General features: G+C 34.5%; 2 protein-coding genes across 6 annotated transcripts; one reads left to right on the top strand and one right to left on the bottom strand.

Moving 5' to 3' along the window:
• Positions 1-588: 588 nt before the first annotated feature.
• On the bottom strand, positions 589-10,490 carry LOC108841545 (uncharacterized). Of its 3 annotated transcripts, XM_056995463.1 has the most exons (6): positions 10,357-10,468; positions 10,209-10,308; positions 10,061-10,108; positions 9,911-9,970; positions 9,460-9,610; positions 589-2,122 (listed from the first exon to the last, which is right to left on the bottom strand). In XM_056995463.1, the coding sequence occupies exons 1-5, from the start codon at positions 10,372-10,374 to the stop codon at positions 9,492-9,494; spliced, it is 345 nt and encodes a 114-aa protein (XP_056851443.1). In that variant the 5' UTR covers positions 10,375-10,468; the 3' UTR covers positions 589-2,122; positions 9,460-9,491. The 3 variants fall into 3 exon arrangements, with proteins under 3 accessions (XP_056851443.1, XP_056851444.1, XP_056851442.1); XM_056995464.1 differs by lacking the exon at positions 589-2,122 and having other exon boundaries at positions 9,239-9,610; positions 9,911-9,971; positions 10,060-10,108; positions 10,209-10,285; positions 10,357-10,490; XM_056995462.1 differs by lacking the exon at positions 589-2,122 and having other exon boundaries at positions 9,239-9,610; positions 10,357-10,466.
• Positions 10,491-11,282: 792 nt separating this feature from the next.
• Positions 11,283-14,480, top strand: LOC108827851 (probable methyltransferase PMT17). Of its 3 annotated transcripts, none has more exons than XM_018601350.2 (6): positions 11,283-11,496; positions 12,104-12,782; positions 12,908-13,118; positions 13,185-13,482; positions 13,546-14,013; positions 14,111-14,457. In XM_018601350.2, exons 2-6 carry the CDS (start codon positions 12,120-12,122, stop codon positions 14,343-14,345), a joined length of 1,875 nt encoding a protein of 624 aa, XP_018456852.1. In that variant the 5' UTR covers positions 11,283-11,496; positions 12,104-12,119; the 3' UTR covers positions 14,346-14,457. The 3 variants fall into 3 exon arrangements, with proteins under 3 accessions (XP_018456852.1, XP_018456853.1, XP_056849439.1); XM_018601351.2 differs by having other exon boundaries at positions 11,284-11,496; positions 12,098-12,782; positions 14,111-14,480; XM_056993459.1 differs by lacking the exon at positions 11,283-11,496 and having other exon boundaries at positions 11,610-12,782.
• Positions 14,481-16,666: the final 2,186 nt, after the last annotated feature.

Raw genomic sequence — 16,666 nt, 5'->3', positions numbered from 1 at the left:
TAATAGATAAAACTAAAATAAATATACAGTATTTAGATATAAAATAAATATACTAAATATATAATCAAAATTAAAATTTAAACACACCCCGCCCTTAGGGCGGACCAACCCTAGTTTTTTTATATACTAAGATACTTAGTAATCAAATCATGATTTGTCGTATGTTTAGCCGCTAAGTTGACACCACTTTTCTAAGTTTCAGCTACTTCGGCATTGTTTAAATATATAGTATTTGTTGCTTTTAATATTATACGATTCATTTCTGGGAATATTGTAAATGTATAGTTTTTTCTTTGTTTGCTTAATAAGTTGGGAGACATCACTATACTTCGATAATGTATAGTTTGTTCATTGTTTGCTTAAGTTGGAACATCATACACTTCAGTTATAAGATGGAACTTAGAGAGAGCCCTCCTAAGTAAATGACGCACTAAATTTTGACTAAAAAAATGGTTAAATTGTTAAATTTTTTTTAAAATAGGTATTATGAAGTTAAATTGGTAATCTTAAAATAGTATTTCCGTGAGAGTTGTAGTTTCTTTATAGTACTACTTTAATTTAAGACGAATAATCATGATTTTAACAGTATGTTGCAATAATAATTAATCTCGTAACCTTAAACTGTTTAGCAAACATAGTCAAAAGAGATTCAAGTGTTTGATTTAATAAAAACATCGATCATGCCAAAACCAATAAAATTAAGCATGCAAAATTTGTAACATAGAACACATCCACGAATCAATAATATCAAATCGTGAATTGAAGAAACATAGTCCACATGCAACCACTAAAGTCAAATTATGGAATTCAGATCATAGATTATTTAGAGAATTTCAATTTTAGTCGAACAAGTTTTTATATTAGTTTGAGAGAATAATAAAACATCTTAAGAAACTTTTAAAAAATATACTTTAGCAAAAAAAAACTTTTAAAAAATATATAGAAGGCATTTTCAAATCGTGAATTGAAAAAAACATAGTTCACATGCCACTAAAGTCAAATTACGGAATTTAGATCATAGATTATTTAGAGAATCTCAATTTGGGTCTAACAAGTTTATATAATAGTTTGAGAGAATAATGAACCATCTTAAGAAACTTTAAAAAATATATAGAAGGCATTTTCTTTATCAACAAAACTAACATCTAAATTCAGATTGTCCATATTAAACAAACAAAAAACAGCAATAAAATTATCTTCGTGGAAGATTACATATGGAGTAAATCATGGAGAAGACCAGGTGCAAGATATTAAAAGAGTACAACTGAAATTACTTTCAAGCTACAATGCACAATATGTACTGAAAATGAGTCAAAAACTTGCAAATTAACCACTCTATTAGCAGAAATAAATAAGATTACAGCATATATGATGTGCCTACAAAGGAGACGATATACTGCGCATTCTAAATAAATCCACCAATGATTCAGTAAATTTCCAGAACCACCAACTATGTACGACTAATGATAAACACTAGCACCATAAAAAATATATTTTTGATCAGTGTGTATTAAAAATCCAATTCAATAGATAACATTTATAGAATATAATACAGCAATCATAAGTATATGAACTATGATGCAGAATGCCAGAACTTATTAGACATACAAATATGACTACAAGATTGCAAACACACGATACATAATGAAGAATTTAAAGACATATGCAGGATGCAGAATGCTAAAGACATGATACACATAATGCAGAGTTTTTTTGGTGTAATACATAATGCAGAGTTGTAAAGACAGAATGCAGGATGCAGGATGCGAATTGTACAGACGTGATGCAGGATGCAGGATGCAGGATGCAGAATTGTAAAAAAACATTATGCTGAATGTAGATTGTAGAATGCAGAATGCAAGAACCAAAATTAGTTATAAAATGATATGAACGTCATTTCCTATATTTAGAATGATCGTCAAAGGGTTAGTAGATAACACAAACAAATAGATTCAATAGTCAAATAAACTGCAGAAGTCTCTCTGCCTACAAAATATATATCTGCGTAAGACTCAATTTATTACAATGAGATTTGTGAGAAGCATAATACCTGTCACGGAAGTCTGCCAGACTTGTAATCTCCTCAGAATCTAACCATTTGAACACCTCCTGAAGCACAAACCTGAGGAAAAAATTATAATTAGTCTTTACTTACATTTAGTATGTTTCATGCGGACCATGTTCCTTCCAATGCCTAGATCATGAATTAGTTTTTCAAATTTCTGTTATATAGTAGGTGGTACAGTAAAGAATCACATACGATTTGTAGTATTCTGAAATTGTTGGTCGTTTATTCATCCACTACAAGAAAACGCATGCATAACGACCAAACATTACGACTACCAAAAGGTGGTCGTAAATTACGGACTGCGGTACGACTAAGTTACTACTAAGTAAATATTAGTCGTAAAGTCGACGTAAAATTACAACTAATTCATTGAGTCGTACGTTAGTCGTAAAGTTACATCTAATGTACGACTAAATTTATATGTAGTCGTACATTAGATGTAACTTTACGACTAACTTACATCTAAATAATTTACATCTAATTAACGACTAAAGGAGTCATAAATTAGTTGTAATATTACGACTTAGGTACATCAAAATAGTTTACATCTAATTAACAACTGATTTACGAGAACAAAGTTGCACTTTGGTAGTTAAGTTATAATTTAAACGTAAATTAGTTGTAACATTGTACGTACCAAAATTGAAATTTCTCTATAAATATGATCTTCTCCCTCATTATTAAGATGCACAAAAAAAAAACAAAAAGAGCAAAAAAAAACGGGAAATAGTTAAAAAATGTCCGAAAATATTTATGCGCTTCGGAGTTGGATGTATGCGCATAAAGATTCAACAGGAAAAGTAACAGGAATTTCTGAACGGAGCAGAGATATTCATGTACCAGGCCGGACAGACGCCTCTCACAAAAGAAACGGGTAAAATGTTCTGTCCATGTCGTAAATGCAAAAATACGAAGTTTGCTGCTAGTGAAACCGTTTGGAAACATATAGTAAATAGAGGATTTACTCCACATTACTATATTTGGTTTAACCATGGAGAGGGTGATAATAGGAATGAAGCTAGTGGTAGTAATCATGTTGAAAATGTTCGTAACAGAGATGAACCACATTTGCCTTCTGAAAGTGTTATTCAAGAAAATCATATGTTAGATCATGATAGAATGCATGATATGGTTACCGATGCATTTCGTGAAACAACATCAGTAATAGAGGAGGTTGAAAATGTAGAGGGGCCTAATTTGGATGCAAAAAGATTTTATGAAATGCTAGCAGCAGCAAATGAGCCAATCTATGAAGGTTGTAGAGAAGGTCTTTCTAAATTATCTTTGGCAGCTAGGATGATGAATATCAAAACTGATCATAACTTACCTGAAGTTTGTATGGATGCATGGGCTGAGTTGTTTAAAGAGTATTTGCCTGAAGATAACTTGTGTGCTGAATCTTATTATGAGATTCAGAAACTTGTTCATAGTCTTGGCTTACCTTCGGAGATGATTGATGTGTGTATAGACAACTGTATGATATACTGGGGAAAAGATGCAGAATTGTTAGAGTGTAAATTTTGCAAGAAGCCAAGATATAAACCGCAAGGACGTGGACAAAATAGGGTGCCGTACCAGCGGATGTGGTACTTACCAATCAAGGATAAACTCAAGAGATTATATCAATCTGAAAAGACGGCAGCGTCGATGAGATGGCATGCAGAACATGATCAGAAGGAAGGAGAGATCAATCATCCCTCTGATGCCAAAGCATGGAAACATTTGAATAATGTCTATCCTGATTTTGCAAGCAACCCCCGCAACGTTTATCTTGGGCTCTGCACAGATGGCTTTAGTCCATTTGGAATGTCTCGAAGACAATACTCTCTCTGGCTAGTCTTCTTGACGCCATACAACCTTCCACCAGAGATGTGTATGGAAAAAAAATTGCTTTTCATGAGTATATTGATACCTGGTCCCAAACATCCCAAAAGATCCCTTGATGTTTTTCTACAACCTTTGATTGAAGAATTGAACGAATTGTGGTCAACAGGCGTGCAGACATATGATTGTTCAACGAGAACAAACTTTACAATGCGAGCAGTTCTACTGTGGACTATTAGTGATTTTCCTGCATATGGATGTTGTCGGGCTGGACGACGCATGGGAGGCTATCTTGTCCATATTGTATGGGAAGCACATACGCATTTCAGTTGAAGCATGGTAGGAAGACGTCCTGGTTTGATTGTCATCGGAGATTTCTTCCCATTAACCATCCGTACCGAAGGAACAAGAAACACTTTCGGTCAAAAAGGATAGTAAGGGACACCGCTCCACCATATTTATCTGGAGAGGAAATCGAGAAGGATATTGATTACTATGGTGGACAAAGCACAGTTGCCAAAGGCGGTAATTGGCATAATCCTCCGAATATGCCTAATGGTTATGGGACTCAGCATAATTGGCACAAAAAGAGTATATTTTGGGAACTTCCATATTGGAAAGATCTGCTGCTGCGCCACAATCTGGACGTGATGCATATAGAGAATAACTTCTTTGACAACATCATGAATACGTTGTTGAACGTCCCTGGGAAGACAAAAGATAACAAGAACTCAAGGTTGGATTTACCTGCATTATGTTCTCGGATTGAACTGCATATTATGAACGATGGGAAAATTCCAGTTTCCATTTTCAGATTGTCAGCACAAGCAAAAGCTGCGTTGTTCAAGTGGGTGGCGTCAGATGTGAAGTTTTCTGATGGATATGTTTCAAATCTATCAAGATGTGTTGATCATCAGGGACAAAAGTTTTTAGGAATGAAGAGTCATGACTGTCATATTTTTATGCAACGACTTCTGCCATTTGCACTTGCGGAGTTGCTTCCAAAAGAGGTTCACGAAGCACTTGCAGGTAACAAATAATTAAAGTTATTATTTCTTCTTGTTGGAAAAAAACTTATGATTGTAAATTATGTGTAGGCATCGGAGCTTTTTTCAGAGATCTTAGTGCACGCACCTTAACTGTAGACGTCATCACACTACTTGATGCGAATATCCGGATCTTGATGTGTAATTTGGAGAAAATTTTTCCTCCGTCCTTTTTTGACGTCATGGAACATCTGGTTATCCACCTTCCGTATGAGGCAATGCTACGTGGACCTGTTCATAATAGATGGATGTATCCTTACGAACGAGCTATGAAATATTTGAAAGGCAAAGCAAAAAATCTGGCAAAGGTGGAAGGTTCAATAGTTGCTGGGAGTTTGAATGAGGAAACATCTCACTTTACGTCCTACTACTTTGCGTCACAAGTCCGGAACAAAAAAAGGAATACGAGCAGATATGATGATGGTGGTGTTATGCCGACATATATTGTTGAAGATGTTCCAGACATATTTACTCAGATTGGACGGCTTGGTGGAAAACTAAAAGAAGTTTGGTGGTCAAGTTCTGAAGACGCACATAGTGCCCAAAAGGGCATTGCAAATTGTAAGTTTTAGATTTTTTCTTAATTTTCATTACATATATATATATATATATATATATATATATATATATATATATAATTAAGTAATTTGGAATTAATGCGATAGTTTAATTCATTTAATTGTTTTTTTTAAATATAGGCTGCCAAAGAAGGAGCACCGCCGACTCTCAGCCGACTCTACAAGGAGACCCACTCCCATGCCGATGGCCAATTCGTACATCCACGAGCAGAGAAGATCTACAACGATGTAGAAGCTCGGATTCAGGAGGTCCAGACTCAGCTGACGCAACAAAACCCGGATGGTCCACCGGTCCAGCTTTCTGCCATCGAACAAGACCGAATTTTTGAGCAGGTAAAATATTCGACCTTTTTAATTTATATACATGCATATTTTTTTTTTACATATGTACTAATAATATATTTATAAATTATATATAGGTTGCTCCGAAGAGAAGGGGACGTATAATTGGGATCGGGAGTGTGAATGATGTTTCCATGGCGAGAGCTGAACACGCTGCTCAAAGGGAAGAAGAGTCCTCGGTCCGAAGGGAGTTGGAAACTGCGAACCAGAAGTTAGCCGACCACAACGGGATGTTTCAGTCGATGACAAACATGTTCGATATGCTTCTAGAGACAACTCCAAACGTCGACCCGTCGGTTATAGCATCGTGGAAGAACCTGCGTCCGACCTTCGTCCCCAACCCGACTCCGGAAGAGCAGGAGGATTTGACTCGGCGTGCCGAGGAGAGGAGTTCTGAGCTCTTTTATGACCTTAATGCTTAGTTTCGGTTTTAATTATTTTGTATTTTGAAAACTTTGAATTTATGAATGTTATATTATTATGTTTTTATGAATTTAAATCAAATTCGTAAAATATTTTATTTTTTAAAAAAATCTTTTTTTTTGTAAAATTGAATTATTAAAATTAATTTTAATATTTAAAATCGAATTATTAAAATTACAGATTCGATGTAAGTTAGTCGTTATATTACGACTACTTTACCTCTATTACAAACAAGACTTTACGACTACGTTACAACTAATATTTAACATCTACTTTACGGCTAACTTTTTACGACCCAGTTACGACTACATTTATTACATCTCCTTTACGACTAAATGTTTACGACCCGTGTACGACTACATTTATTACATCTATTTTACGACCAATTGATTTAATCGTAAAGGTACGACTCCCTTACGACTAATATATTTAATCGTAACTTTACGACCAATGTCCAACCAATTAGTGATTACGACCAGCAGATAACGACCAATCGTTATTAGTTGTTCATTGGTCGTAATACCCTTTTTACGACCAAGCTACAACTAATCCCGTAGTCGTTAAAGACCTGTTTTCTTGTAGTGATCCAACAAACCACTTCAAATCTTGTTTTCAGTTCAGAGTCTGAGTCATAACTCTAAACCGTTTGTGCCTGTTTCCAACCCAACGTGTCTTCTTTAAACTATTATTCGTTTTGTCAGACTTCTCTAAGCTAATGGTCGTTATATTCATCCAACATAATGAAAGTGAACCCATAGTTTTTCACTTTTAAGCCTTGTGGAAGTAGTAGCTGGTCGTTTTATTCCACCCAACAAATCTATAACCGAACCATTGTCTTTTAAAGACTTTTGATCCCTCTTTTGTCTTTTAACTCACTGCTTGATCATTTTTGTAAGCCGTGAGTTATAGTATAGTTTAATCCCTGTCTAAATAGTTCTCAATTCCCATTCATATCCTTTTTCTGAGGACATGCTCTATCCGTAGTCTTTTAACTAACCTGTCTTTGTAAGCCGTGAGTAGTAAAGTCCCTGTCAAAGGGTTCTTGGTTCCCATTCATAGCCTTTGTCTAAGGATATGTTCCATCTATATGTGTTTCAACCGACATGTCTAAATGGTTTTGTAAGCCGTGGGTAGCAGTAAAGTAAGGAATCTGTTTCCATTTTGTAGTCTTGAGACTTTCTTAAACCTTTGGTTCTTATAGATTTTGGTTTAGCCATAGATAGTGTCTTCTATCTTTTAAGACGTGTGGTCTTATTTGGCATCCCCTAACACCTTCAAAAGTCTTTTTTGTAATGACATTTTCCATCTGTAAGACTGGAAGTGTTTCAAACGACATGTCTTACAAGTCTTTAAGCCGTGGGTGATTAAAGTTTCTTTCCCATTGAAATGGGTCTCGGATCCCCGTTCATAGTCTTTCTCTAAGGACATTTCCATCTATAAGTCCTTTAACCGACATGTCTTTTATGTTATATTGTCTGACGAGTTTTTGTAAGCCATGGGTATATGTTATTGTCTAAAGAGTTTTTGTAAGCCGTGGGTCTTTGAACTGTGCAAGCCGTGGGTAAAGAAGTAAGGAATCTGTTTTTAGTGTGCAGTCTTTGTCTTAAGACTTTCATAGCCACTGGTCCTTATACATACCATCCAGTTGATCAAAACAGATTTTCTTAAGCCGTGGGTAGTAGTTAAGACTTTTAAGCCCTGGGTAAAGAAGTAAGGAATCTGTTTTTAGTGTGCAGTCTTTGTCTTAAGACTTTCATAAACACTGGTCGTTATACATACCATCCAGTTGATCAAAACAGATTTTCTTAAGCCGTGGGTAGTAGTTAAGACTTTTAAGCCGTGGGTAGTAGTAAAGACTTTTAAGCCGTGGGAACTTTTAACTGACATGCTTTGTATGCCTTTGTCTTTTTAACTGACATGTCTAACAAGTCTTTGTCTTAAGACTTTTGTAAGCCGTGTGTAGCAAAAGGCTTTTGTGCCGTGGGGACTTTTAACTGACATGTTTTGAGACTTTTGTAAGCTTTGGGTTTTTTAACTGACATGACTAACAAGTCTTTGTCAGAAGACTTTTGTAAGCCTTGGGTCTTTTTAACTGACCTGTCTAACAAGTCTGAAGATTTTTGTAAGCCGTGGGTAGTGTTAAGAAAGGAATCTGTTTTTAATTTACAGTCTTTGTCTGAAGACTTTGGTTATTATATACCCCACATTCCATCCAAATAATTAAAAACAGATTCTCTCAAGCCGTGGGTACCAAAAGACTTGTGCCGTTGGGACTTTTAACGGACATATCTTGAGACTTTTGTAAGCCTTGGGTCTTTTTAATTGACACGACTAACAAGTCTTTTTCTGAAAACTTTTGTAAGCCTTGGGTCTTTTTAACTGACCTGTCTAACAAGTCTGAAGACTTTTGTAAGCCGTGGGTAGTGTTAAGAAAGGAATCTGTTTTTAATTTACAGTCTTTGTCTGAAGACTTTGGTCATTATATACCTCACATTCCATCCAAATAATTAAAAACAGATTCTCTCAAGCCGTGGGTACCAAAAGACTTGTGCCGTTGGGACTTTTAACGGACATGTCTTGAGACTTTTGTAAGCCTTGGGTCTTTTTAATTGACACGACTAACAAGTCTTTGTCTGAAGACTTTTGTAAGCCTTGGGTCTTTTTAACTGACCTGTCTAACAAGTCTGATTTTGTAAGCCGTGGGTCATGCCTTTGCCTAAAGACGTAAACCGTGGGTAGTGTTAAGAAAGGAATCTGTTTTTAATTTTCAGTCTTTGTCTGAAGACTTTGGTCATCATATCCCCACATTCCATCCATATAATTAAAAACAGATTCTCTTAAGCCGTGGGTAATAAGTATCTTCTAGAGGCAGCAATGGAACAAATGTTCCCAAAATAAGAATCTGACAGTGCACTATTAGATTAGTGTCTGTCTATAATCTTTTTGGGGTTTTGAAGTGAAAAGCAAAAACATCAAAACAAAACAAGACCCAACAACAAAAGGCGTTGAAAGGCTTTGTTGAATTCAAAAACAAAACCAGTTAATAAAAAGGAACGCTGATGTCAAAATCCCAAAGACATCAGATGTGTTTATTAAATAAAGAAATAATCTCAAAACAGAAACCGGAATCAAGCTTCAAAAACAAATCGGGAAACTCTAGCGTAGAAAGAGAATTTACCTTAAAAAGGCGGTTTCACGCGGAGTCAGGCTTCAAAACGTAACCAAGATCCCAGCAAATTGCTTCATCACTTTCATCTCTTGCATCTTTCTCGTCAGACTCTTTCTCCTTAGGGGGGAGGCTATCTGAACTACTTTTCTGCTACGATCCTCTGAAACATGTGAAGAGATAAAACAGAAACAGAAGTCAGAAACACAAAATAACCATGTTCATGGGAACTCTTGAACCCTGAAATAAAACTACAAATTATAGCTTAAACTTGACCATGTTCAGTCACTAATTAACTACAACTGAGACATTATAGGAGAGAGAAACAATGGTTACGAGATTGCCAAGGGAATAAAGATTGCTAGGTTCAAAGCACATATAGCCAAACAAAACCATAAGGAATTCAATACTTAAAACACAAAGCTATGAGTGTAATGAGAAGATTACAGATCTGATGACAGACCTTGACCACCATCGGAATCAGCAGTGACAGAGAGAGAAAAGGACACCGTATGTATGTGATCTGCCGCACAAAAGGTAGTTTTATCTTATCACAAAACTCAAAATAATCATTGGATATGAATGCAAAAACAGGTTCTTATATCGATTCTACAGTTTGGGTAGCAAAACCAAACAGGTTCTCTCTTCTTGGATCCTCGATCTGTATAAAAGTGCAAGACACAAGACATCAATCGAACTATAAAGGAACAATAAAAAATCAATCAATCGATAGTAACATAGAAACCCTAACTTAGACGCACCTCGACGACGAGCGAGAAACCCAATCAATCGGATCATTTTCAGGCGGAATCCAAAGAGCACAAAACAGCGCAAAACCCTAAAACAAAACAGCGATAGAAGCTTCAATCCTCAGAGAAATTCATGATTTACAGAGATCGAAACACTTACTAATCTGACAATGTTCATGAATTTTCCGTTTCTGCGACTTTTGGAGGACTCGATTTATCGAGAGATTTTTATTTTTATTTTTTATGAAGAAAGAAACTACGGAAATAATAAAGTGATTTCGGGAAAAAATGTTCATAAATGGATTACTACTGTTTCACTTTCCTAACAGTTATATTTCAATTTTGAGTCGGTTTCGATTGCGTTTGACAACACGCGTCTGCTAACGGTTAGTGATATTTTAAAATTTGAGTCGATTAGTTTGTAAAGCAAACCAATCCTGCACTCTCTGATAACCAACTAAACCGAACCGGTTCTTTTTCAGGTCTAAATGTCAAACGACTTGTTATGTGTCTGTAATCAAAAACGACGTCGTGTTATGTGTGTCTGTAATCAAAAACTGTCTCATAAGAAAGACGACGCAGAGGAGGAGCTGAATGGCGCGTACGTTAGTATGGGTAAAGCCCAACAGCGAATCACTGAGTGCCTTAACCGCTTCTACGACGCCGTTTCGAACCAAGACTCTTTTACACTCTGTCGCCTCCTCTCTTTCTCTTCCAACTCCCCATCTCTTCTCTCACTCGCCCACGCACTCAACGTCTTTCAGTTGCTTAAATTACTCTGATTTTAATTAAAGTTTCATGTTTGATCGAGATAGTCGTGTCGTATTGTTAGCAATTGAAATGTCGTTGATGTGAGTTTACACTTAACTTATTTCATATTAAATTAAATTATATTTTAATTTTATAAAACAATTGAAAATCTACTTTATATTGAATAAGTAAATATAATATATTTTTATTCTATGATCGTATAATAAATTTTATTAAATTTTGTTGGTTTGAATTGAAAAGACCACTAACATTATTTTTGGGTCAATCCAGTTATAGGCAAATATTACTAGTAGATATATAAACACCTGTCTCATAAGATCTTAATATCCAACAAGTAACCAATTTCTAGGATATTGGCAATTAACATCTTAAGCTTGATTTTCTCCAACAAGGTATGCTAGTACTCTACACAGAGAAGCCCTAATAAAGGTGAACCAAGAAACGTGCAAAAATATGTTTCTGATGCTTTGAATCCATAGAGATCCAGGTTTACTCCACAGCCTTTGAACAAATTTCCATTGCCTTCAAGGTAAACACTACACTCTAGACTTGTAATGCTTCCGTTTCTGTATAAACTGTCGGTTACTAATATGCGTGTCAATTTATCGGTTACATGAAAAAAGCGTTTTGAACAAGAAGCATGTTTCTCTATGAACATAAGTGAAAGAAAATGTCAATATCATTAATCTGCATTCCATGAGTCTGATACAAAGTGTCAGAATTCTCTAAAAATGTACCTATTTATGATTTATATATTCCATACATTTATGTATATGTATATTTAAGGTTTCATATCATTCAAGAAGCAATTAATGTTCGTATGTATATGGTTAAACGAGATTAAAGGAGGCAATGGAGGAAAGTGAGGCTGTTCTTGGTCAACCTCCTATTTTCTCTCTTTTGGTTGTTGTTTGGGTAAAGAATAGAGATTGTCTCTCCTTTTTTACCTTCTTTCGTTTTTGTGTTTTGTCCCATTACTAGTTCTTATGATGGTCTTGATTCACATTTGACATTCTTTTACAATATCCACCATTCATTTAATCACAATTTGTAAAAATATAATCTACAAAAGACTTTGATTTTGCATTTGCTTCTCTGTTCTGTCTCAATCTCTTTCCCCTCTGGTAAAGTTTCAGTCTTTGCACTCAAGAAATGGCTAAAGAGAACACAGGTCAACATCACCAAACAGAAGCAAGAAGAAAGAAACTAACTTTGATTCTTGGTGTAAGCGGACTCTGTATTTTGTTTTACGTTTTAGGCGCGTGGCAGAACAGCAATCTCCCTGCTTCTTACTCCAAAATGGGATGCGAGACTCAATCAAATCCTTCTTCTTCTACCTCCTCCTCATCTTCTGAGTCATTCGATTTAAAAAGCCATAACCAGGATGAGTTCAAGGAAACAAACCAAACCATCAAGTACTTTGAACCATGTGACTTGTCCCTCAGTGAATACACACCTTGTGAAGATCGACAAAGAGGAAGGAAGTTCGATAGGAACATGATGAAATATAGAGAAAGGCACTGTCCTACAAAAGACGAGCTTCTCTATTGTTTGATTCCTCCTCCACCAAACTACAAGATTCCATTCAAATGGCCTCAAAGCAGAGACTATGCTTGGTACGGCAACATCCCTCACAAAGAGCTCAGTGTTGAGAAAGCAGTCCAAAACTGGATTCAAGTAGAAGGTGACCGGTTTAGATTCCCTGGTGGTGGAACTATGTTTCCTCGTGGAGCTGATGCTTATATTGATGACATTGCTAGGCTCATTCCTCTTACTAATGGTGGAATCAGAACAGCTATTGACACTGGATGTGGTGTAAGTTTTTTAAACTCCTCCTTTTCTCTTTGTAAATATTTCATGTAACTAATGTTCAAAAAAAAAATATATATTTCATTTAACTGGTTGTTCTTTATTGATTTATTTATTTATTTATTTATTAGGTTGCTAGTTTTGGTGCTTATCTCTTGAAGAGAGACATTATGGCTGTGTCTTTTGCTCCAAGAGACACTCATGAAGCTCAAGTCCAATTTGCGTTAGAACGTGGAGTTCCTGCGATAATTGGAATCATGGGATCAAGAAGGCTTCCTTATCCAGCTAGAGCCTTTGATCTTGCTCATTGTTCTCGTTGTTTGATCCCTTGGTTTAAAAATGGTAATTAAACGTTCTTATTCTCTTCATAGGATGAGGAAGAACACTAAACAGTTAACTCTTTTGCAGATGGATTGTACCTGATGGAGGTGGACCGAGTTCTAAGGCCGGGCGGTTACTGGATCCTCTCCGGACCACCGATAAATTGGAAACAGTACTGGAGAGGTTGGGAGAGAACAGAGGAGGATTTAAAACAAGAACAAGATTCAATAGAAAATGTAGCAAAGAGTCTTTGTTGGAAGAAAGTGACTGAAAAAGGTGACTTGTCCATATGGCAAAAGCCTATCAATCATATTGAGTGTAAAAAGCTCAAACAAAACAACAAATCACCTCCAATATGCAGCTCGGACAACGCAGATTCTGCTTGGTAACTCCCATCTCATGTCTAACTTTTGTGTAAGAATCAAAAATTGAACTCTCTCGGTTTTAGGTACAAAGACTTGGAACCTTGCGTAACACCGTTGCCAAATACAAACAATCCAGAGGAATCAGCAGGTGGTGCGCTGGAGGATTGGCCAGACCGAGCATTCGCGGTACCTCCTAGGATCCTCAGAGGAACCATACAAGACATCAACACCGAGATGTTTAGAGAAGACAACGAGGTTTGGAAAGAGAGGATAGCTCATTACAAGAAGATAGTCCCTGAGCTTTCACGTGGAAGATTCAGGAACATAATGGACATGAACGCTTACCTCGGTGGATTCGCTGCGTCTATGCTTAAATACCCATCTTGGGTCATGAATGTTGTTCCCGTCGATGCAGAGAAACAGACGTTAGGTGTGATCTTCGAGCGTGGATTGATTGGGACGTATCAAGATTGGTGTGAAGGATTCTCTACTTATCCAAGAACTTATGATATGATTCATGCAGGAGGATTGTTCAGTTTATATAAAAACAAGTAAGTCAAAATAGTGTCCGTTATATATTCTATACTTAATGTGGTAATCTCTAACAATGATAAACGAAATTAATGGTTGACTGTTTTGTGTTGTAAGGTGTGATTTGACGCTGATATTGTTGGAGATGGATAGAATATTGAGACCAGAAGGAACGGTTGTGTTGAGAGATAATGTGGAGATGTTGACGAAAGTAGAGAGGATAGCGAAGGGAATGAAGTGGAACACTCAAATTGTGGATCATGAGAAAGGTCCGTACAATCCTGAGAAGATTCTTGTTGCTGTTAAAACTTATTGGACTGGTCAACCTTCTAACAACAATAAAAACAACTAGTGTGCCAACTCTCTTGGTTCCACTCTCCTTCGTGTTTATTTATTTATTTTGCTTTACTAAAATCCTGTTTTGTACTTCTTCTCTAAAATCATATCTAATGACTATTAGGTTTAGAATCAAACATTTTGATGGAAGTTTAACTTAAATATTTTATATATGTTTAGTTTTATGTATGAATGTAAAGAATCTATAAGTGATCCGAGTTAGACGCTGTTCTATTCATTTTAGTCAAATATCTCCACATACCGTCTGTGATTATTAAGGATGTTAAAATAAGGTCTCTCTCAACTTAACATATGATGAGAATTATATTATTTGTTATATGAAGTTTAATATATGAAATTTAACTTAAACTCATACTACAGTGAAACTTCTAAAAATAAATTAATAATGTTGGGACTACACCAAAACTATAATTTTTTTATTAATTTATAGAGATTATTAATTTATCGAGATACTAACTGAACCAAAAACTCAATTTGGGACTATGAAATTATATTAATTTATAGATATATTAATTTATAGATTATTAATTTAAAAATGTTATACTGTAAAATATAACCCGCATTAAAAAGCAGATGCACATTTTTGTTAACTATAAAACGAAATTTTTGTATTGTACAAACATTAATAAATATTAAATAGATTTTTCTGTATACAATAATTTATTTGGGGTTTGTGTGGTTGCTAGTGTGGATCATCTCATATTTTTGTTTGACAATATCCCATTTTATTAATAATTTGCGTTTTTTTTGTTCAAACTAATAATAATTTGCGTTTAATAAAGAAAAAAGAGATCAACCGTTGATCGCAATATATATCAAAAATCACAAAACAATGGAGTAACATAATTTTGTTTGGGTAATATCAGATCTAACGGGTCAATGGTAGGCTCATTCAAGTCAATTAGAAATGAAGTATCTAATTTTGCCTCTTACCAATTTTAATTGTTTTTTTCTAACACCGAATATTATTAAGCCATAGCGGCGAAAGTTTAAGAGGAACAAAAGTCAATTTTAATTGTTTTTTCAAACACCGAGTATTATTAATGTTGGAGTTAGCTTGAAGCCCAAGCAATGATTTGTGTTTGGATAAATCCTAGTTGTGTTGTGATCTTGATGGATAAAGATCATTATGTGTTTATCAACTAGGAATAGGATAATTACTCTCTTATATATACTTGTCGTGTGTGACAATATAACTTATGAGTTTTGTGTTGTTGAGTTTAAAACCTAAAAGTTTGAGAGTATCTAATCTATTAAAATTGAAGTACAATTTAGAAATAACCCTTAGTTCACCTCTATAATTACAAGTGAATGCCATTAAGTTAATTGATTTAATTTAGTATTATTTATTTGGAAAGTAACTGATTTAAACCAACAATCAATGTCCTTAATTCATTATTATTCCACAAAATATTCCTAAAACCAATACCACTCCCATTCATTTAAGTTAGATTAACGCCAACTATATAAATTTCATCAAGCACACTAAACACAAAGATATCTTTTTTGTTTGCATGAAACACAAAGATATCAATCTTTTGATTCCAAGATATTTTCTTAACTAACCAGAAATTGTGCTAGCCTTGATAATTATTATAAAGACGAGTTTTGAAAAATCAAAAACAAGAATATTCACTTGATACAAAATGATTTTACAATTATGTCAATCTATCCTTTAAAATAGCAGAGTTCATTTTCTACACTACCAAATGAATGAAACAATTCTTTACCTCAAAAATAGGCAGCATTCTAAGGTTTTATATTTTTTTAACCTCCAAAGCAAAACTACTCTCAGAATAATTCATTGCTACTACTTTTGGAAAAAGGCTGTATTAAACAGATATGAGGGGACATATAATCTAAGCATTAATAGTAGGAATATTCAATCTGGATATCACTTCATTTTTCCGATTTTTGGTATTTTTGTTTATAAAAAATAGCTACCATATTAAAATCATATTTATTTTAGTTTGTTTCAGTTTATATACTGTCGTTTTTTGGTTATTTAGTTTTACACCAAAAAACCATAAAAATTATTTATCTTTTTTAAAATATTTATGAATTTTACTTTATATGATTAAATATCGGTTTTATATAACATGAAGATATTTCAGCTTTCAAATAGCTTATTTTCTGTTTCTTTTACTATTTAAAATAATTAATAAGCATATTAATTTAATAATTATAATAGTTTTTATAGAATAAAAATAGAAAATTAGTAGTCTATAATATTATAAATAATTAAATATGCACACATATTTGTTAACAAAAAGATAAAAACTATGTTTTATTTAATTTGATAGAAATAAAACATAA

The sequence above is a fragment of the Raphanus sativus genome, chromosome 9, assembly GCF_000801105.2.
Source record: "Raphanus sativus cultivar WK10039 chromosome 9, ASM80110v3, whole genome shotgun sequence".
In the NCBI taxonomy this organism is placed as follows: Eukaryota; Viridiplantae; Streptophyta; class Magnoliopsida; order Brassicales; family Brassicaceae; genus Raphanus; species Raphanus sativus.
Note: the sequence above shows the minus strand (reverse complement) of the source record. Positions and strands in the feature narration are given on the sequence as shown.